General features: G+C 46.2%; 1 protein-coding gene across 1 annotated transcript in view; it reads left to right on the top strand.

The window, feature by feature from the left end:
* LOC111963138 (myelin transcription factor 1-like protein) overlaps nt 1–22442 on the top strand; it is a 160610-nt gene that overhangs the window by 107700 nt on the left and 30468 nt on the right. Inside the window, exons 8-17 of the mRNA XM_070443323.1 lie at nt 485–618; nt 5699–5789; nt 7518–7628; nt 8406–8623; nt 9148–9413; nt 16678–16884; nt 19293–19414; nt 20643–20711; nt 20944–21006; nt 21229–21312. Of these exons, the coding sequence (XP_070299424.1) occupies nt 485–618; nt 5699–5789; nt 7518–7628; nt 8406–8623; nt 9148–9413; nt 16678–16884; nt 19293–19414; nt 20643–20711; nt 20944–21006; nt 21229–21312 (1365 nt within the window). The remainder of the gene's footprint in view (nt 1–484; nt 619–5698; nt 5790–7517; nt 7629–8405; nt 8624–9147; nt 9414–16677; nt 16885–19292; nt 19415–20642; nt 20712–20943; nt 21007–21228; nt 21313–22442) is intronic.

Here is a 22442-nt window from a genome sequence, read left to right as displayed (position 1 = left end):
ACTCTCATACCTGCAGACTCTCTCCTCCTCTCTCTCTCTCTCTCTCTCTCCTCTCTCTCTCCTCTCCCTCTCTCTCTCTCTAGGCCTCTCTGCATCTCTCTCCTCTCTCTCTTTCTCTCTCTCTGCTCTCTCGCTCTCTCTCTCTCTCTCCTCTCTCGATCTCTCTCTTCTTCTCTCTTCTCTCTCTCTACTCCTCTCTCTTGCTCTCTCTCTCTCTCTCTCTCTCTCATCTCCTCTCTCTCGTCCTCTCTCTCGTCTCTCTCTCGCTCTCTCTCTCTCTCTCTCTCTCTCTTCTTCTCTCTCTCTCTCTCTCTCTCTGACTCTCTCTTCTCTCTTCTCTTACTCTCTCTCTCGTCTCTCTCTCTCTCCTCTCTCTCTGCTCTCTCTCTCTCTCCTCTCTTCTCTCTCTCTCTCTCTCTCTCTCTCTCTCTCTTCTGCTCCTCTCCCTCTCTCTCTCTCTCTCTCTCTCTGTTCAGATTTCCATCGCGTCGCGTGGAGACAAGAAAGAGAGCCGGTGCCCGACACCGGGCTGTGATGGCACAGGTCACGTGACGGGGTTGTACCCTCACCATCGGAGCCTGTCTGGCTGTCCACACAAAGACAGGGTGCCACCTGAAAGTAAGATCTGCACTTTCACACTTTACTTAAGTTTACCATTCTGGGGTAAATTCAGTTTCAGCTAAGTCTGTTTCAAATTCTGGAATTGAAATTGAATTGACACTGCTTACAAAGCCAGTGGCTCTCAATTTATTGCAGGGTTTGTTTGATGTATTGCATTGCAAGGTCTGCATGTTTTGGTTTCTCTTTGTTTCTGTCTGAATGCTGTGTGTTTATTGTGGCTGTTCCACGTTTGTTATGGCTGCTCTGGGAGGTCATGCGGGCTACAGCTGCTCTCCTGGCATTACCTTCGCATGCATGGGGTCATGGATTTGCTTGTGTTAGTCTATGACTGATTACCTGTCCAGTCAACTGTCTAATAATGGCGGGGGGAAACAAGGCCTGAGAGAAGAATGGCAGAGTACAGCGGTGAATGGTGGGACTGTTCTAGCACTGTCTACCAATGAGTTAACATCACTCATTCCTGCTGACCAACAGCCAGTGCTTCACAGCACTTGACATTCCCACCCACTGTTGGATTCAGATCATTTATTTTCCTTAAGCAATTCTTTTGCATGTTACTGTACTTTGACTCCCTAAATTCATATGATGTTTACCTCACAAAGTAAGATATAATTAAGATCATGATTTATAACACTATCTTTTGCTTGGTAACACTGTTAAGTGCCTGTAGAAAAATCAACTGTCTCTGTCTGGCCATAGTCACCAGCAGTGAGTAAGACTGAGTACGCCTATCAATCTCCACCGCACAATAAACCCCATAAAGTTATTTGTATTCTTTGCTCAATTAAATTCAGTTGAATAAGAGAGAACTATTACGGCTTTTTGCAGCAGATCAGCTGCAGCGGCGATAAACATTAGCCCTCAGCGAATAGGCACCCCGGTTATTTGGTCTCATTCACCTTGTGCAAACTTCTCAATAAACTCTCTTCAACACGCTCTATTAACCCAGAGTCAGAAGATTACGGTATGATCTGCCATGACCCAGACTGCTATTAAAATAAAATAGGCCTTTTTTATAATGGCACATAAATCATTTAACATAAGACATGGCCTTATAAAGTAGCCAGTTATCAGACATGTCTTTTTGTGCTTTGAGTACCATGCTTAGAGCTAACAGTTTTCCCTGACCTTGTGACCTTACCAGGAAAAAAATCCTGGGCCTAGTTATAGCCTAGTTATAGCACCAAGGTATAAATGTGTACTCCTAGATGGTGAGAGTTTTTGACCTTGAGGGTGCAAACCCCAAAATGGATTTTGAAATAGGCTTCGATCGATTGTCATAGGATCTTTTGGAGGTAACGTCCGTGTTCCTTCTCCTATTCCTTATTTGTGTTGATCAAGCTGACGTTTTGGAAAAATAGCATAAATGTTTCATTTTGGAATMAAATAATATTCATTCTAATTGCAACTCACAGTGTGACTACGCAGAAAAGGGTCATTGTAAGGAAATCAAACACACTCACTCACACACACGCACATACACAGACAGTTATGTGAGGTATCGACAGGACTCTGCTTTAAAATCCATTATCCGACATGGAGCAGCTAGCCACAAAGTTTCTCCCTGTCCATCAGTGGTCAATAGCCTCTCAGTGCAGACAGACCCAAATGTCCTCTACACACACATACACACACACACAAACACACCACACACACCACACRTGCTGACAGCGAGGAGGCAGAGGGAGATAAAAGCCCTCTCGTCTATTAACACATTTACAGTGTAGTGGACAATAGATTATTAATGCAAGGTCTTCATTTAGCAATCACACAGTGCACAAGACACTTCCTAGGGAAATCTAGGATATTAAAATGAAGCGACGTTACAAGTACATTTTTGTGTTTGCTCATTGTTGAATGTCAAATATTTAATCCCCTCATAACAGATCTTTGTTTTTGTTCCTGAAAGTGATGTACCTATGAATGAGAGTACAAAACACAATACCTCTGTAGCATACACTTTTCAGGAATCACTGCTTTTTTTTGTGAAATGTTCCACGATGCTCTAAGCATACAGTGAATGTGSACAGGCAAATCCAACCATTTCCAGTCATTATAACTGTTTCTTTGTCATGGTCAGGGAAAGTAGTGATATAATCTAACATAATGTTTTGGCTCTCGGCGTGTTGAGGTGGAGGGACTTGCCCAATTAGCTCTTCTGAGCTCGAATTAGTATGCCAGAGAGTGAGGATGACGAGGGTCAGAGTGTAAGGGGGTGATAATGATGAAGCTGACGCAAAGAGCAGTTTTAACCCATACAGCAGGGCGTCTTTCTGGCCCCTTTCCTCACCCCCCTCCCCTCTGGTGGTTCTCAACCGGGGTCCCTTAGAGACGTTCGTAGACAGAGCATTACTCTAATTGGCTGCCGTGGGGAGAGCAGACTATACTTCCACTCCTATTTGATATATCTTTAACCAAAGCCTAAAGGATTGTGTGTCCACAGGTGTGGAAGGAAGCTAAAGTAATCCCACTGCCTAAAAATAGTTAAGCATCCTTTGCAGGCTTTAACAGCCGCCTAATCAGTTTGCTGCCTGTTCTTAGTAAGCTGATGGAGTTAACTACTGACTTTCAGCAGGCATAATATAGAGAAGGGCACTCAACTTGTACTGCACTGACTCAGATGACTGATGATTGGTTAAAATAAATGTATAATGAGATGATAGTTGGAGCTGTATTGTTAGATACAGTGCAGCCTTTGGTGTTATTGATCATAAATGGTCATCACATGGTTGGAGAGTTATTTACCCAATAGAACCCAGAAGGTGTTCTTCAATGGAAGCTTCTCTAACATCTGATATGTAAAGTGCGGTGTCCCCCTAGACAGTTGCCTTGGGCTGTTACTCTTCTCTATTTTTACAAATGATTTGCCACTGGTCTTACACCAAGCTAGAATGGCTATGTATGTGGATGATTCCACACTCTACATGTCAGAACCCAAAGCTAGTGAGCTCACTGACATTCTAAATAAGGAAACTGTGCATCTTAACACCCGCCTGCTTAACCCGGAAGCCAGCCGTACCAATGTGTCGGAGGAAACACCGTTCAACTGACAACCGAGGTCAGCCTGCAGGCACCCGGCCCGACACAAGGAGTCGCTAGAGCGCAATGAGCCAGGTAAAGGCCCTACGGCAAAAACCCTACCCTAAGCCGGATGACGCTGGGCCAATTGTGTGCCGCCCTATAGGAATCCCATTCACGGCCAGTTGTGACACAGCCTGGGATCAAACCCAGGTCTGTAGTGATGCTGCAACACTGCGATGCAGTGCCTTAGACCGCTGTGCCACTCGGGAGGCTCCGATGTTCTGAGCTTTTGACACATAAATCAACTGTACTAGTTGTTCTGGCTCTGGTCTTGTCCCATCTTGATTACTGTACTGTAATATGGTCAAGTGCAGCAAAGAAAGATGRAGCAAAACTGCAGCTGGCTCAAAACAGAGCAGCATGCCTTTAACAGGACATACATAACTAACATCAACAACATGCATTCCAGTCTTTCCTGGTTGAGGGTTGACAAGAGATCAACTGCTCCTCTTCTAGTTTTTATGAGAAATATTATTGTGATGAAAATTCCAGATTGTCTGCATAATCAAATAACACTCAGTTCAGACACCTATGCATACCCCACAAGACATGCCACAAGAGGTTTCTTCACAGTCCCCAAGTCCTACACAAATTCACAGCAACAGTAATATACAGAGCCATGATCACATGGAACTCCCTTCCATCTCCTATTACTCAAGTAAACATAAAATGACATTAAAAAAATCTATAAAAAAACATCTCATGGCAGGGACTGCAAAATGACACACAAACACACACACACACACACACACGCAGACACACTATCACACTGTAACACACACAATCTACATATTTTCCTTTAGTTGTATTGTTTGTATATTGTTGTATTTTGAAATTGACTGACTGCTCTTGTCTATCAGTGTGTCAATGTTTTGTTACTTGTCGTGTTTTATATTTTTGTGTGGACCCCAGGAAGAAAAGCTACTACTTCTGCAAAAGCTAATGGGGATCCGAATAAATCAATTAAAACCAATTTAATTAACCAATTTGACTGTTTTAATGGTAAATGCTATTGAAGGCAGGAACATCTAAAAATGGGTGGATGATAACAAAGAGTATAGTCTACAGTATATACTGTATATAGAAAAATAAATATACTGAATGTGTCTGGCACAATCCGTGAATTACTGGCATGTCTTCTGTTGCATTATCCGTTGGCTACTTGTTCTGTTCTCTGCATGCCTCAAGCTGCCTCTGTTTTATGTCTCTGGCTATGTCCTAGGCTAGTATTCTTKTACCCATTTCAGACAGAAGATTTGGTATGTTACCTGCAAAAAAATATGGCAATATTTATCTGACCCCTTTCAAACAAACTTACTTCGAACTTATTTGTAGGTTTTCCRCTTTTATACATATCAGTGGGTAACTGGCAAATTGGGACAGATGGGAGGTGTTGTTAAACCATGGGTGCTGTTTTCAGTTCAAATTAGGGAGGTTTTAAACAAGTGTTAAACAAGTGAAGTGTTCATGAATTTACCTGCAAAAATAGCAGAGAACCATTCACACAGATCCAATACCTGTATTMTGGTTACAGGGTCTGTGAAAATGCAGGAATCACGACAAGCTCTTTAGGTGGCTTTTATTTTTCCATGTGTTTTACACCCTACCCCTTTCAGATATATGACAAAGCTGGTATAAAAATGCAGGCATGTTAAATTAGTGGGATTTTGGTCTGTGTATAAAAGGGATTTTAGATGGCTTCTTCTTCGCAATACTCTCCTTCTTCAATCAACACTGATCTCAAAAGGCTATAGCAGTGAAACCAGTATGGTGGCAATAACAAACACTGTCTGCCCTTTCAGACTGTACTGCTCTATAGGGAGGAGGAACGAGGTCATCTCAAATTGCTGGGACAGATCCTAATGATAACGATGATGATAATACCAAGCTGCTCAACCTCTCACACACTAATGATACTGTCTGGTTGTGGGGCTTCTAACCTTCCCTATCTCTCTCTATCGCTCTCCTGTATGTCTGTTTGTCTGTCTGTGTGAAGTCCTTGCTATGTATGAGAATGTTCTTAAGTGTCCTACACTGGGCTGCACGGGACGCGGCCATGTCAATAGCAACAGGAACTCCCACAGAAGGTGAGTCGCCCAACAGGACTGGCAGCCATCTTTGGAAATGCCAGGATCATCTGTGTTACGTCCACCTTTTGTTCAGTTGGAGATTTGATTTSTTTCCCTCCAATGACGGGTTGTTACTTTATCCTTGTTTCTTTCCTCTTTATTAGTACATTTTCTTTATTAAATGTTTTACTTGATATTCATGATTCTTTTTTTCATTTTGTTTATGTTCTATTTATTTGCGCAAGTGTTTATTGTTTGATTGATTTATTTTACAATTGTATCATCTACTTGCCAATAATTTTGTGTTTGTATATTGTTGCACAAATGTCACTATTWTTATTGATTGCGATGGCAAAGGGGCTTACAAAAGTATTTGGCTTTGGATATCTCAGTTACCACAACCATACCTAATTATGTGGTTGCTTGTCTAATGCTAAATTTGGAGTCACACGTGAAACGCTGTAATCCACACCTCAGATGAAAGAATCACAGATCAAGGTTTCCGGGAGAGAAGATGTGTGTATGGGTGTTGGTATTGAGGGTGGAACTGAAATAGCCGTGTGCTCCCCTCTCCTGTCACACGGCTAGAGAGCGAGAGGTGAGAGAGAAAGAGAGAGAGAAGGGGAGCAGATCAGAGCAGGAAAGAATGAAAGGAGAGAGAAGGATGAGAAGGAGTGGAGTGTCACCCACAGCAGGTTTTGTGAGAGTCAGGGTGTATCAGCAACCATTAGCACCTCTCTACCACTCTGGCAGGAGGGCAGGAAGGCTACAGACCTGGGAAGACTGGAGCTCTCTCTTGCTGAGCACAGTGTCACTCACACACTGACACTCAGACAGGCATGCACACACATACTCACACACATAGACACACGGTACATACACACACACAGACATGCACACACTCGCACATACAGATACACATTACATACACACACAGACATGCACACACTCAACTTATCAGACAGTCATGTACACTAACACACACACACTTGCAAAACACACACACACACACACCTAAATGAACACCTACTAACTGATACTCACACCTCGAGAAGACACCTCTCCCTCCACCTGCGCTGGTTCAGGGCCATGATCTGAATAACCTCTCTACTGGGACTTGAAGCCTCTTTACACTTCACAACAATTATAAAGAAGAATTTGTGAAATTATATATAATGATCAGAGCCTTTGTTAAATTTGGTTGATTGGCAGTATCTCAAACAGCTGTGCTGCAATAATATGTCCTTTATTAACCTTGGGAGGTTGGTGTGTGTGTTTTGGGAGGTTGTTTGGCCGGTGTGTTTGTGTGGATTGGGTAGCAGGGACAGGATTGTGTGCGTGTGCAGTTGGTTTATCCTCTGAAGCCACTCAACCAAAAAAAAGCAATCTGTTATAATAACCAACTGCGTTGTTGTTATTTAAAACGTTTGATGAAAATATATGATATTGGAAATTAACCAAAAACTCATTGAAAGGCAGGTAGGTAGATGGATTATCAGTTAGACAGACAAACAGACAGGCTGGCAAACCAGCAGGCAGACAGACAGGTGGTCAGKGATGCATTGAATGGGYCCATTATATCGGTTCTTATATGATCAGTCTCACCTCCATTCCTAGAAAGACTGACAGGCAGGCAGACAGGTGGTCAGAGATGCATTGAATGGGACCATTATATTGGTTCAGATATGATCAGCCTCACCTCCATTACTGGTTGTCATACTCATCCCCCCTCTGTTGTCCTTTCAGCCTGTCGGGGTGTCCAATCGCTGCAGCAGAGAAACTGGCTAAAGCCCAGGAGAAGAGCATCGGGTGCGATGGCTCCTCCAAGTCTAACCAGGGCTCTGACCGCGTGCTCAGGTACTGTTCACTGCTCACCACACCACACTCAGCTTCCATAGYGACCACCTCACAGGTAGATGCAGAGTCCAACGGCCTGAATATATTAATTTAATACTCTACCAGGGTTGGGTTTCAGTCAATTTCAAATTATTTTACTCTTCCTGAATTTAAATGGAATTGGCCCCATTCCGGAGCACTACATTATATCCTACCTTACTATAACTCTGCTTGRATTAGTCAGTCAATGTTGGAAGGTTTTCTTAATTATTGTATTATAGATTTTCATATTTCTTTATGTCTGTTTGATTTCTTTATCTTTTGATCTCCCAGACAGTTATCGTTTGGAGACGCTCCACGTTCATTTTCTTGTTTATGAAGTGAAAGCCTTTATTGGGTTTTAAAGAGCTGAATCATTTCGACAAAAGTTGTTTTGATATGCAATTGTAGATATAACATTTCTATCCAATTAGACTGCATCACTAATTCAAGCTCTGATAYTTTCTAGATAAAAACATTTTTATAAAATAATATCAGAGAAAATGCATGGCTTTAATTATGAGTTGTGTTTGGGTGAGACATTTTCAGGAAACAGCGTAGACATGTAGCTTAGATGAACTAAAAGCTAAGTCCAAGGATTCTCTTAGGCTAGAGTTGACTGTTGCCTTGCCTTTTCCCTTTTCTACATTCCCCTCCCCTTTCCCTCCCCCCTCTCCTCCCTTCCCCCTCCCCTCCCCTGCGTGATGTTTGGTGCCTCTGCTCTGTCCAACCTACACCCCCTCGTGGTTTATTTTCCAGGCCTATGTGCTTTGTGAAACAGCTGGAGATCCCTCAGTACGGCTACAAGAACACCAGCACGCCGCGCTCCAACCTGGCCAAGGAGCTGGAGAAGTACTCCAAGACCAGCTTTGACTACAGCAGCTTCACAGACAGCAGCCACGGCAACAATGTCTACGGCAAACGGGCCATCGCACCCAAGCTCCAAGGCAGGGACACTTCTCCTAAAGGATATGATGGTACAGTCCATCTTCCTGGCACTTCAGTTTTATCTGTTACCTACTTTATTGTTGTTCAGGTAGTCAATATGAATATTGTGTCAGTAGAATAATGAATATCCTTGCTTCTGTGGTTTGGTTTATGAATGGTCTGTATTCCAAGCCTTTTTTCTCCACCAATTCATTGTATTTTTTGCCCAGTGTTTCCAAATTCACCAATATTTTTACTTCCCAAATTCTTTATTGTTGAATGCATCCCCCACAGCCAAACTTGTAATGAATARTCAGGGAGAAAAAGGTGTAGATTCACGCGCTGAGCGCGGCAGGTGTTTTTTTCGCCTTCGCAGGAGGCAGGAATCGTGGTCACAGGCAGGCAATGGTCATACACAGGTAGGCAAACAGGCAGATGAATCAAAACAACACAAGGTTGACAAAGAAAAAAAAGACAGAACCAAACAAAACGAAGGTAAGAGTATTTCCACGCCGTGCATTTGTCTATACTTGRGGATGAACTACCCCTATCTCTGTGTGCTTGTGTCCTCCAGTCAAGCGCTACTGTAAGAACTCCAGCTCGGCGAGCAGCCCGAACAGCACCTACGCCCCCAGCAGCAGCAGTAGCAGCCTGAGCTGTGGAGGAGGGGGCGGAGGGGGGGGCAGCAGCGCCAGCTCCACCTGCAGTAAGAGCAGCTTCGACTACACCCACGACATGGAGGCGGCCCACATGGCCGCCACGGCCATCCTCAACCTGTCCACGCGCTGCAGAGAGATGCCCCACGGCCTGGGAGGAAAACCCCAGGATCTCTGCTCTCGGGTAGGCGTTGTTTAGTGACCAACTCTTTATAAAGCCTTCAGAGCTGATACTTTTAAGTAGAGTTACATGAGATAATGGGATTGTGTGTAATGTACAATATTCGAGAGACGTGAGAGGAGGACACTACAGTTTTTTTTACGTTTTTTTTTTACATAGAGGTTGACTTTCGGCCAACTGGAAATATTCAAATCCAACTTGACATCCTGTGGTCAACCGTAGAGTATCTCCTGTGGTCTAACATAGAGTATCATAGTATTGGTTAGACCATTGAATGATATCCTTGAAACACCTTCCCATCCCACTGCTAGAGGCCTTACTCTCCCAGCTCCGAGCTTCCTCTGTCCTGCCAGGTAATGTGAGCAGTGATGAGTGAGGATGATAGGGTCTCTTTAGCCGCGCACACTTGCGCTCTGTTAAAGAGATATCTAAGGCTGTGTCTCTCGAATGGCGCTCAGCAGGACAGCTTTATATTTTCCCTCCAGGGATCAGGTGAGGTAGATAGGGAGCACGGCGGGATGGGACGGATCGCCGCCGACACGCCGCGAGCCCAATATGTCATCAGGAGGAGATAAGGCGCCGGTATCCCTGCATTATCAGCATGGAGACGCCGAGCAGGTAAATAGGGAGGCCTTCTGCGTGAGGTAGAGCGGAGTGCACTCAGCTGGTAGAAGAGCCTTAACCAATCAGGACTTCCTCTCTCTTCCTCCCTTCCTCTCTGTCCATTTCTGCTCCGTAGGCGAGACAGACAGGCAGGCAGGCAGGCAGGCAGGCAGGCAGGCAGGCAGGCAGGCAGGCAGGCAGGCAGGCAGGCAGACAGACAGACAGACAGACAGACAGACAGACAGACAGACAGACAGACAGACAGACAGACAGGAGGCTCCAAGGCAGAGGTAGAGACAGGAAACGTCAGGGAGATTCTCAACCTTCTTTCATCTGAACACCTCCAGTCATGTCATTGCTTTTCTTACATTGTCTGTCTTTCCTCATCTACGTCCATTCCTATCTCTCTGAGTGAAAGCGAGGGAGACTGAGGAATACTCATGAATGCTGAGAGAGAATAACTTTGTTTCATTTTAGGAGCTGGAGGAGGCTGGTGGAAGTAATTTGGGGAAGCAGCCACTGACCCCTCCTGCTCTCTCTTGCCCCACCTCCTCCCAGCAACAGGGGACGGGGACTACCTGGGGGTCAGATGACAATCATGTGGTCTGTGAGGAAACAAACATGCTCGTTAACGCACAATGACACACATACTGTATATGCATATTAATTTGAAGCACACACATACCATGCCACATGAAAATATCTCTCTCTCTTTCTGCTGATAGCTTTTAGCCTTGCCTCAAAGTTTCTCTCTCTACATTCTTCGCCCAWAACCATATTTGTTGGAGTGGCGGCAACGATATAATAAATGAATATATGAATATATTATATATATTAAATTAATATAGGGAAAACACTGACGTCTATCTTGGTCTACAAAGGCTGATTCTGTTTTGTCACCATAATAGCTTCAAATTCCAACGATCCTGAATCCAGTCACATATTGTCCAGAGCATGAAAAAAAAACTAGCTTGAGCTACTACAGTTGAAGTCGGATGTTTACATACACCTTAGCCAAATACATTTAAACTCAGTTTTTCACAATTCCTGACATTTAATCCTAGTAAATATTCCCTGTCTTAGGTCAGTTAGGATCAACACTTCATTTTAAGAATGTGAAATGTCAGAATAATAGTAGAGAGAATGATTTATTTCAGCTTTCATTTCTTTCATCACATTCCCAGTGGGTCAGAAGTTTACATACAATCAATTAGTATTTGGTAGCATTACCTTTAAATTGTTTAACTTGGGTCAAACGTTTTAGGTAGCCTTCCACAAGCTTCCCACTATAAGTTGGGTGAATTTTGGACCCATTCCTCCTGACAGAGCTGGTGTAACTGAGTCAGGTTTGTAGTCCTCCTTGCTCGCACAAGCTTTTTCAGTTCTGCCCAAAATGTTCTATAGGATTGAGGTCAAGGATTTGGGATGGCCACTCAATACCTTGACTTTGTTGTCCTTAAGCCATTTTGCCACAACTTTGGAAGTATGCTTGTGTCATTGTCCATTGGAAGACCCATTTGCGATCAAGCTTTAACCTCCTGACTGATGTCTTGAGTTATTGCTTCAATATATCCACATAATTGTCCTTCCTCATGATGCCATCTATTTTGTCAAGTGCACCAGTCTCTCCTGCAGCCAAGCACCCCACAACATGATGCTGCCACCCCCGTGCTTCACGGTGGGATGGTGTTCTTCGGCTTGCAAGCCCTCCCCTTTTTCCTCCAAACATAACAATGGTCATTATGGCCAAACAGTTCTATTTTTGTTTCATCAGACCAGAGGACATTTCTTAAAAAGTACGATCTTTGTCCCCATGTGCAGTTGCAAACCGTAATCTGGCTTTTTTATGGCGGTTTTGGAGCAGGGGCTTTCTCCTTGCTGAGCGGTCGTTCAGGTTATGTCGATATAGGACTCGTTTTACTGGGATATAGATACTTTTGTACCTATTTCCTCCAGCATCTTCACAAGGTCCTTTGCTGTTGTTCTGGGATTGATTGCACTTTTCACATCAAAGTACATTCATCTCTAGGAGACAGAACGCGTCTCATTCCTGAGCGGTATGACGGCTGCGTGGTCCCATGGTGTTTATACTTGCGTACTATTGTTTGTACAGATGAACGGGTAACTTCAGGCGTTTGTGAGAAAAGAAATTCTGAGGTCTTGGCTGATTTCTTTATATTTCCTTTTGAGTTCAAGCAAAGAGGGACTGAGTTTGAAGGTAGGCCTTGAAATACATCCACAGGTAAACCTCCAATTGACTCAAATGATGTCTATTAGCCTAACAAAAGCTTCTAAAGCCATGACATCATTTTCTGGAATTTTCCAAGCTGTTAAAGGAACAGTCAACTTAGTGTATGTAACTTCTGACCCACTGGAATTGTGATACAGTGAATTATAAGTGAAATAATCTGTCTGTAAACAATTGTTGGAAAAATGACTTGTGTCATTGTAAAGGCAGTCATTGTTGTTCTCCTCCTCAGACGAGGAGGAGCATGGATCGGACCAAGATGCGGATTGGTGATTAATCATACTTTTAATGAAAACAGCAAACAAAGACACTACAAAACTACAAAACAACAAACGTGACTAACCTTCAACCGTCCTGTGGCCCAAACACTGACACAGAACAAACACCCACAAAACCCCAGTGAAACCCTGGCTGCCTTAGTATGACTCTCAATCAGAGACAAACGATACACCACCTGTCTCTAATTGAGAATCATACCAGGCCGAACACAAAACCCAACATAGAAATACAAAACATAGACTACCCACCCAACACTCACGCCCGACCAATAAAGACATACAAAACAAGAGAAAACAGGTCGAGAACGTGACAGAACCCCCCCCTTAAGGTGCGAACTCCGGGCGCACCAGCACAAAGTCTAGGGGAGGGTCTGGGTGGGCGTCTGTCCACGGTGGCGGCTCTGGCGGTGGACGAGGTCCCCACCCCACCATAGTCACTCCCCGCTTCCGTATCCCCCTCCAATGACCACCCTCCAACTCAACCCACCTAAATAAAGGGCAGCATCGGGATAAGGGGCAGCAGCTCCCGGGATAAGGGGCAGCAGCTCCGGGATAAGGGCAGCAGATCCTAGGGCCAGCAGCTCCGGGATAAGGGGCAGCAGCTCCGGACTGACTGGCAGCTCCTGACTGTAGGGCAGCTCATGACTGTAGGGCAGTCATGACTGTAGGCAGTCAGACTGTAGGCAGCTCATGACTGCTAGGGCAGCTCATGACTGTAGGGCAGCTCATGACTGTCTGACAGCTCCGGCAGATCCTGTCTGGTTGGCGTCTCTGGCAGATCCTGTCTGGTGGCGTCTCTGGCAGATCCTGTCTGTTTGGCGTCTCTGGCAGATCCTGTCTGGTTGGCGTCTCTGGCAGATCCTGTCTGGTTGGCGGCCCTGGCAGATCCTGACTGACGACTGGCTCTAGCGGCTCCTGACTGACTATCGGCTCTGACTGCTCTGGGACGACGGGCGGCTCTAATGGCTCGGGACAGACGGATGGCTCAGACGGCACTGGGCAGACGGATGGCTCAGACGGCACTGGGGAGACGGATGGCTCAGACGGCCTGGGGAGACGGATGGCTCAGACGGCGCTGGGGAGACGGATGGCTCAGACGGCACTGGGAGACGGATGGCTCAGACGGCGCTGGGAGACGGATGGCTCAGATGGCGCTGGGAGACGGATGGCTCAGATGGCGCTATGGAGACGGATGGCTCAGATGGCGCTATGAGACGGGCCAGTTCAGGCGCCGCTGGGCAGCGGGCAGTTCAGCGCCGCTTGGGCAGACGGGCCGTTCAGGCACCGCTGGGCAGACGGCAGGACTCTGGCCGGCTGAGACGCACTATAGGCCTGGTGCGTGGTACCGGAACTGGAGGTACCGGGCTGAGGGCACGCACCTCAGGGCGAGTGCGGGGAACAGGAACAGGGCACACTGGACTCTCGTGGCGCACTCTAGGCCTGGTGCGTGGTACCGGAACTGGAGGTACCGGGCTGAGGGCACGCACCTCAGGGCGAGTGCGGGGAGAAGGAACAGTGCGTCCAGGGCTCTGGAGACGCACAGGAGGCTTGGTGCGTGGTGCCGGAACTGGAGGCACTGGGCTGGAGACACGCACCATAGGGAGAGTGCGTGGAAGAGGAACCGGGCTCTGGAGATGCACTGGAAGCCTGGTGCGTGGTGTAGGCACTGGTGGTACTGAGCTGGGGTGGGAAGGTGGCGCCGGATATACCGGACCGTGAAGGAGGACACGTGCTCTTGAGCACCGAGCCTCCCCAACCTTACCAGGTTGAATGGTCCCCGTAGCCCTGCCAGTGCGGCGAGGTGGAATAGCCCGCACTGGGCTATGCAGGCGAACCGGGACACCACCTGTAAGGCTGGTGCCATGTACGCCGGCCGAGGAGACGTACTGGAGACCAGATACGTGGCCGGCTTCATGGCACTGCGGCTCGATGCCCAACCTAGCCCTCCCAGTGCGGCAAGGTGGAATAGCCCGCACTGGGCTAAGCACGCGTACTGGGGACACCGTGCGCTTTACCGCATAACACGGTGTCTGACCAGTACGACCCCTCTTACTCCACGGCAAGCCCGGGAGTTGGCTCAGGTATCCAACCCGGCTTCGCCACACTCCCCTTTATCCCCCCCCCCCAAGAAATTTTTGGGTGAGCCTCTCGGGCTCCAGCCTCTCATACGTGCTGCCTCCTCAATCCACCGCTTCCTGCTGTGGCTGCCTTCTTCTCCTCCCGCGAGCGGCGATTCACACCAACCTTAGCCCAGGGTCCTTCTCCGTTGAATATTTGTTCCCAACTCCATTCCTCTTCTCTCCATTGCTTTAGTTCCTTTCCTCCGGCTCCAATCCGCTTGGTCCTGTTGTGGTGGTGTTTCTGTAAAGGCAGTCATTGTTGTTCTCCTCCTCAGACGAGGAGGAGCATGGATCGGACCAAGATGCGGATTGGTGATTAATCATACTTTTAATGAAAACAGCAAACAAGACACTACAAAACTACAAAACAACAAACGTGACTAACCTTCAACCGTCCTGTGTGGCCCAAACACTGACACAGAACAAACACCCACAAAACCCCAGTGAAACCTGGCTGCCCTTAGTATGACTCTCAATCAGAGACAAACGATACACACCTGTCTCTAATTGAGAATCATACCAGGCCGAACACAAAACCAACATAGAAATACAAAACATAGACTACCCACCCAACACTCACGCCCTGACCAATAAAGACATACAAAACAAGAGAAAACAGGTCAGGAACGTGACAGTCATGCACAAAGTAGATATCCTAACCGACTTGCCAGAACTATTGTTTGTTAACAAGAGATTTGTGGAGTGGTTGAAAAACGAGTTTTAATGACTCCAACCTAAGTCTATGTAAACTTCTGACTTCAACTGTATGTGTACTTTACTCATTTTATTGGAAAGGGAAAGGGGGATACCTAGTCAGTTGTACAACTGAATGCATTCAACTGAAATGTGTCTCAGATCGACATCCACGTCTTCGGCGCCCGGGGAACAGTGGGTTAACTGCCTTGCTCAGGGTCAAAACGACAGATTTTTACCTTGTCAGCTTGGGGATTCGATCCAGCAACCTTTCGGTTACTGGCCCAACACTCTGGAAGCACACCCCAGTACCCTAACCTCTGAGCCCAGAAGACTATTCAAGCCTATGTGCATCACAAAGAACCGGAACCTGGGTTTTGCTCCACTGGAACACAGGGAGAGTCCAGCCTAGGGGGAGTGTCGTGTGGAATCACTGTTAAAACAGGCGTGCCTTGGRTGGAGAGGGGGAGAGGAAAAGAGAGGAGAGGAGATGAGAGGGGGAGTGGAGGGGGTTGGAGTGAGGGATGTTAATGAGGGCAAGGGAAGGGTGACAAATAGARATTACCCCTCCCCTCCAGCCCCCTCCAAAAACAGMGCAGAATTCTACTGTGCACATGTTCACCAGATGCAGTACGTCAGCAGAGGCTGCTGAGGGGAGGAACACTTATATTAATGGCTAGGATGGAGTCAATAGAGTAGTATCAACCACCTGGAAACCATGCTTTGATGTGTTTGATACCATTTCATTGACTACATTCCAGCCATGATTATGAGTCGTCCTCCCCTCAGCTGCCTCCACTGCAGTACATGGATATACAGCTGGGTAGGAGAGGAAGGGAGCATTTTGGCTGATTATTCAAGCCTGTCTGTGTCCCTGTTTGTTGTGCGATATTTATTGTGTTTTTGGTTGACTAGCAGCTGTCCCTATGCAGCCYCCCAGCGTTGCCCTCCCGCCAACCTCTAACCCCACAGCCCAGTCTCTCTGCCCAAATCCACTCACATCACACTCAAACCAGCCAGGCCCCAGTCTGCTCCCTCTGGCTGTGGAGGTTACAGACACTCTGAGGAAGGGAGGGAGGGAGGGATGGTGGGATTAGTGCAGGATCACTACATTTGCTCCCTTGCCCTTTACCACTGATGACCCTGTCTCTCCCACCAGTCACCATGCCTTTTTCTTACCAGAAGGAAATATTTGGAGAGTTATGTAATCACATATATAACAGGTTTTTGAGCTGAATGTTGCTTTGCCTTTCTTCTCCTCCCTCTCTCCTTCCTACTGCCCCTCCCGTCTTTACTCCTTTCCCTGTCTATCTTCCTCCCTCCAGAACCCAGACCTAGAGGTGGATGAGAACGGGACATTAGACTTGAGTATGAAGCAGCGTCTGGGGGGTGGCGTAAGTGCGGTGCTCACCCCCCTGGAGCCCATGTCTCCCCAGCGCCAGGCTCTGATGCGTTACGGCATGGGGGATGACTGCTGGGATCTGCCGGTCGACTACGCCAAYATCAAATGCATCGACGAGGACAGCAAAGAGGTACTGAAATGTGAAGGATGATGATGCTAATGATGATRAGATGATAATGCCGATCACTACTCTAACCTGTAACTCGGATTGTGGGATGAGGCTATCCTATCTTTCAATGACTTTCTATAACATTAGCTTCACAGTWCCTCAGTACTCTAATAACTTTTACACGGCAGCATTCAAATATCCTGCARATAAACAAACAGCTTGCATACTGTACATACATCTAACATTAAGATTCACAAAGGCCTGCATACAGAAGTCCCCCGCTGCATTTCAACAACACCCATCCATTTGGCAGTCCATACAGTACCTACTGTGTTTCACATCTGTCCAACCCAAGCCATCTGTCTCCAAGGACTTTCTGTTGATTCCTTTTTGTATAAGACTCCCATTTCATGTTGAGGTCATTTTTAACACCAGCCCAGATCTCAGGTTGAATGATTGGAAAGTCATATTAGGAGTTCTCAAGGAAAACAATTWATTATTTTTTATGTTCATTTCCATCAGCCTCACCATACAGCAGACAGAGGTAGGCTGTGTCTCTCTGCTGTTCGCCAGAATTAATTATGCAAATAAATATTGGGAGGGAATCTAAATAGCTCTTCTCGGCAAAAGACTGCAGGAAATCAGTGTGTGTGGGGGTGTATTTGTGCGTGCGTGTGCATGTGAGCGTGCCTGTGTGTGTGCATGCCTGTMWATGTGTGCCAGTTTTGGCACTGTAGAGGACCTTGCAAAATGACCCAGCCCAATGCTCTTCAAAATGTGCTGGATATATTTGCCTGTCTTTAGGGGCATTACTGTACACAAAGGAAAATAGATGGTTTACATCAATAGTCTTGCCCCGCCTGGCTGCCTGCACTGTAGACAAAGCCAGCCTGCAGTCAGACTCTAGAGATCTAGGACTTCACCACAGTGCCATCTAGGGTATCTGTTAAGTACTGCATTAGAACGCTCAGCCAAACTCCTAACTCTGATTCCATTGTGTTGAGGGTAATAGGCATAGGGAAGCACAACATAGTGAAGCCTACTGGAGCACAACAAAGAGTCTCTCTAACAGGTTTTCCTCATATAATCCTGTAAATAGATAGCTCTAATCTAGTAATATGCAGCACTTAGTAAAAACTCCAGAGTTTCTCGTCTAAAGAGATAGTCCTGACGTTTCCAGTCTGTCGTGGTAAGAAGTCCTTTACTTCATCAATCCTCAAAGAATGCTTAATATACACAACAGCATTTCCAGTCTCCTCATTCMGAGTCTCTTCTGTTGATTCGCAAACACTCAAACAAATTGGCTTAGGTGCTCCCAGGATCCCAACAGCGGTACTGTAAACGGCATTATTTCTACTTCCTAAGTGCTGCGTTCTCTCCACAGCCCAGATTGACGGTATGACAGAGCCTCCTCTGCCACCACCTTGGCAGCCCACCAGACAGGCGCAGCCATTTGCATGCAAATTGAGAGAGCAGAGTGCCATTGTGTTTTAAAGAGACCTGCTTCTAAGGCTCTGAGTGCCAAGGCAGCTCTCTCTCTATTTCTCTCTCTCTCTGCTGTGTCTGGTGTGTGTGTGTGTGTGTGTGTGTGTGTTGTGTGTGTGTGTGTGTGTGTGTGTGTGTGTGTGTGTGTGTGTGTGTGTGTGTGTGTGTGTGTTGTGTGTGTGTTGTGTGTGTGTGTGTGTGTTGTGTGTGTGTGTGTGTTGTGGTGTGTGTGTGTTGTGTGTGTGTGTGTGTGGCTATAATCACCCTCCTGAAGGTCTGAGTAATACCTCTGGTTAAGGAAGAGCCAAGCCAGTGACTGTGCCACCAACCGATTGTGCTCTAAGTTGGTATTTGTTGGTGTGTCTATTAWATCAAAAGTTATTGGTCACATACACGTGTTTAGCAGATGTTATTGCGGGTGAGGCGAAATGCTTGTGCTTCTAGCTCCGACAGTGCAGTAATATCTAACAGTTTCACAACATATACCAAAAATACACGTAAATCTATGCAAGGAATGGATAAAGAATATATACATATACTGTATGTCAGAGTGGCATTGGACTAAGATAGTTGTGCCCCTCTTCTAGCCTGCTGGTGGCCCAGGGACGGCTTTAAACTGTAGCTGGCAGCCACTGGCAGCCTGATGGACCACGCTACCCATGCCTTCTGTCACCCATAGTGCAACTCCACAGATAGTTGGTCTGTCAGAGCTGTCAGTTTCAATCCATAGTCCCCCTCCGTCCATGCCATCTTTCTGACTGTGTGTATCTCCCTTTGTCTCTCTTTGTCTCTCTCTCTCCTCTTTTCTGTCTCTTTCTCTCTCTCTCTCGTCCCTCTCTCTTATTCACCCTCTCGTCCCAATCTCTCTCATTCCCCCTCTCTTTCTCACCCATCACTCACTCTCATCCACTCTTTCTCTCACCTAAATCCCCTTCATCATCTAGCCTGATGACCTGGACCCGTTCCGGGATCTGCTGGAGGAGCGAGGTTACTCTGGTGACGTCACCATGCACAGCCCCAAGCCCAAGTACGCCCAGTGCAAGGAGAGCAAGAAGGACCTGATAACGTAAGACTGACCTGGATGGGATATGTGTGCGTGTGTGTCACAGGAGGTTGGTGGCACCTTAATTAGGGAGGGTGGGCTCATGGAAATGGCTGAAGCATAATAAGTGGAATGTATCAAATACATCATTCCATTCGCTCCGTTCTGGACAGTATTATGAGCCGTCCTCCCCTCAGCAGCCTCCTGTGGAGTGTGTGCCACCACTCCACTCAGCTCCACTCCCCCTGCTGCCATCTGCTTTTCACCCCCTCCGTCTTTGCTTTCCCTTCTTTTTTGTCTCTGTTCTTTTCCTTGGCTTCAAAGGAACCACCCACCTCTTCTCCTTGGCATGCTACATTTGCAGTGCACATTTCTGCCAGCTTTTCATTTGATCCACAGCTCTTCAGCCAGTGTATTGATGGCTTCTTATGCTTCTCTTATGTTGATGCTTTATTGTAATAAAACATCAGTACCTCTTCATGTTGCAGCTGCGCCCTAGAACGGGGTCCAAAACAAACKATTTTTGCAGACAGTGAAGCTAAACTGGAAACAATGAAAAACAAATCAGCCAACAAGAAAGACACAAACAAACCTTCTATGTCTTTATTTTATGTTCCTCTCGTTATGGTTTCATTGTGTCTATTTCTCTGGTGACAGATGCCCAACACCTGGGTGTGACGGGAGAGATCACGTGACTGCCGATTACGTGTCACATAGAAGGTGTGACTTCATTTTCTCCTGGTGGAATAAGTCTCTTGGATTTATTGTTTTCAGCTTACCTRGACTATGCTGTCAGACTAATGCAGCCAGAATGCACATCTCTGTGTTGACCTTTTGAGTACGATTACAGTTAACCTTTTGAGTCCAAGTACAGTATCATCATGGTACACATAGGCCTACCAGATACCCAATAATTGTGTCAAGGAATCTAGCCAATGAACTTACAGAGCATGTAAACAAAAGCTTTGTGTTCTACACAGGCTATCACTCAGAGTTAACACTTTTAAATTACTGACCCAAATTCCCCCCTACACTCGCATCATGGCTTTCTTGCAATTCCTGTCAGTGTCAGTGTCAGTGTCAGTGTCAGTGTGTGTGTGCGTGTGCGTGTGCGTGTGCGTGTGTGTGTGTGTGTGTGTGTGCGTGTGTGTACAGTATGTACATGTTGTACAGTATGTGTCTCTGTCATCATGTTTCAGCGGTGGGTACTCTCTCTTGTTTGCCTCACTAACGTTGTCCTGGTATCTTTCAGTCTCTCTGGCTGTCCTTTAGCTGACAAAAGCATTCGCAGTATGATGGCCACCAACTCACAAGAGCTCAAGTAAGGCGTGAGATGTTTCATTCTTAWWTTTCTTTCCTCTTTTTTTGATATATTGTGAAAAAGGTATCATTTARCAAACAGGTTTTAGTTCCTCAGACAAAGCTAATACACTCCACTGACTGTTACGGTGAAATACATTATAGATGTGGTACAGAATGGGTGTGTTTTTGAGTGTGTCCCTCAAGACCTGTTGATTACTGTAGGCCCTGATTCGCTGTGCTTTCTGTCCCAGGTGCCCGACACCGGGGTGCGATGGTTCTGGGCATAATACTGGCAACTACGCATCACACAGAAGGTAAATATACACACACACACACCTGTAGTTCATCACACAGAAGGTAAATACACACACACACACCTGTAGTTCATCACACAGAAGGTAAATATACACACACACACACACACACACCTGTAGTTCATCACACAGGCAGTAGACTGGACAAAGACCACTCAGCCTGGGTCAGAGTTCTCTGTGTCTGTAATATCTGTCATTGACGTGGTTGCCTTTCCTCTGCAGTCTATCCGGGTGTCCTCGGGCCAGGAAGAGTGGGATCAAGATCACACACAGTAAAGAGGACAAGGAGGACCAGGAGCCCATCAGGTAGAGTTAGCCTGCCATGAATGAGACGCAGTCTCCCAGTGTTTGAGTGTTCCCAAACACCTCTCAAAGACTTAGGGTACTACAGAGCTCACCCATTTTCTAGATGCCCTTAACCAATTACATTTGATGCCTTTAACCAACTCTTAGTGTTCTTAACACAACATTTTAACAGATTAGATTGAGACAGAGCTGGGCAACCCCAAGTCTACCATGGTTTAGAAGGAGGGCTGTCCTGCATAGGGATCTGCTGTGTTGGCATCACATAGAGATACAGAGACCACTAGCTGAGACAGAGAATGATCTGGATTCTACCTAAATCCTCCCATCGATTTCTATGTGGTGCTGAGAGGAAACCAACGCCCTTGGCCTGTCCGTGCGTCAGTCTGTCTGTCTCACACGGTCAGCCAAGCCCAAAGAGGCAGGGACGCTTTCCGAAACATCTATCTCCACTAAAACAGCCTAAAATGAGCACTGGCTGGTGGAGAAAAGTTCTAGGACTTTCTGAAAGCATTTGGAACTGTGTTGAGGTTTGGACCAGTTTTTATCCGCGTTATTTCAGGGACGGGGAAGAGATTCTGACTGTTTCTGGAAATAGAATAAGCCTGATTGATAGATTAATAAAACCAAGGGGAGTTATAACCATAATCCATTGGGGAAATATGATGTGTTGAAACATTTGCAGCTTCACTGCATCTGATTAGCCATAGTGCTGACTGCTGATTTAACGTTGACTCACTTTAATCTGTGTCAGTGCGATAAACTGCCATAGGGACAGATTAGACCAGATTTAAGGTGTTTTTATTTATATTTAAGTTGGAGTGATTATATATATAGTTGAAGTCGGAAGTTTACATACACCTTCTAGGAGATCAGAACGCATCTCCTGTCCTGAGCGGTATGCCACGGCTTGCGTGGTCCATGGTGTTATGTACTTGCATACTATTTGTTTGTACAGATGAAATGTGGTACCTTCGAGGCGTTTGGGAAATTGCTTCCCAAGGATGAACCAGACTTCTGGAGGTCTACCAATTTGGTTTTCTGAGGTCTTGGCTGAATTTCTTTTGATTTTTCCCATGATGTCAAGCAAAGAGGCCACTAGGTTTAAGGTCGGCCTTGCAATATATCCACAA

Source organism: Salvelinus sp. IW2-2015, linkage group LG4q.2 (genome assembly GCF_002910315.2).
Source record: "Salvelinus sp. IW2-2015 linkage group LG4q.2, ASM291031v2, whole genome shotgun sequence".
NCBI lineage: Eukaryota > Metazoa > Chordata > Actinopteri > Salmoniformes > Salmonidae > Salvelinus > Salvelinus sp. IW2-2015.
This window is presented reverse-complemented; position numbering and strand designations above follow the sequence as displayed.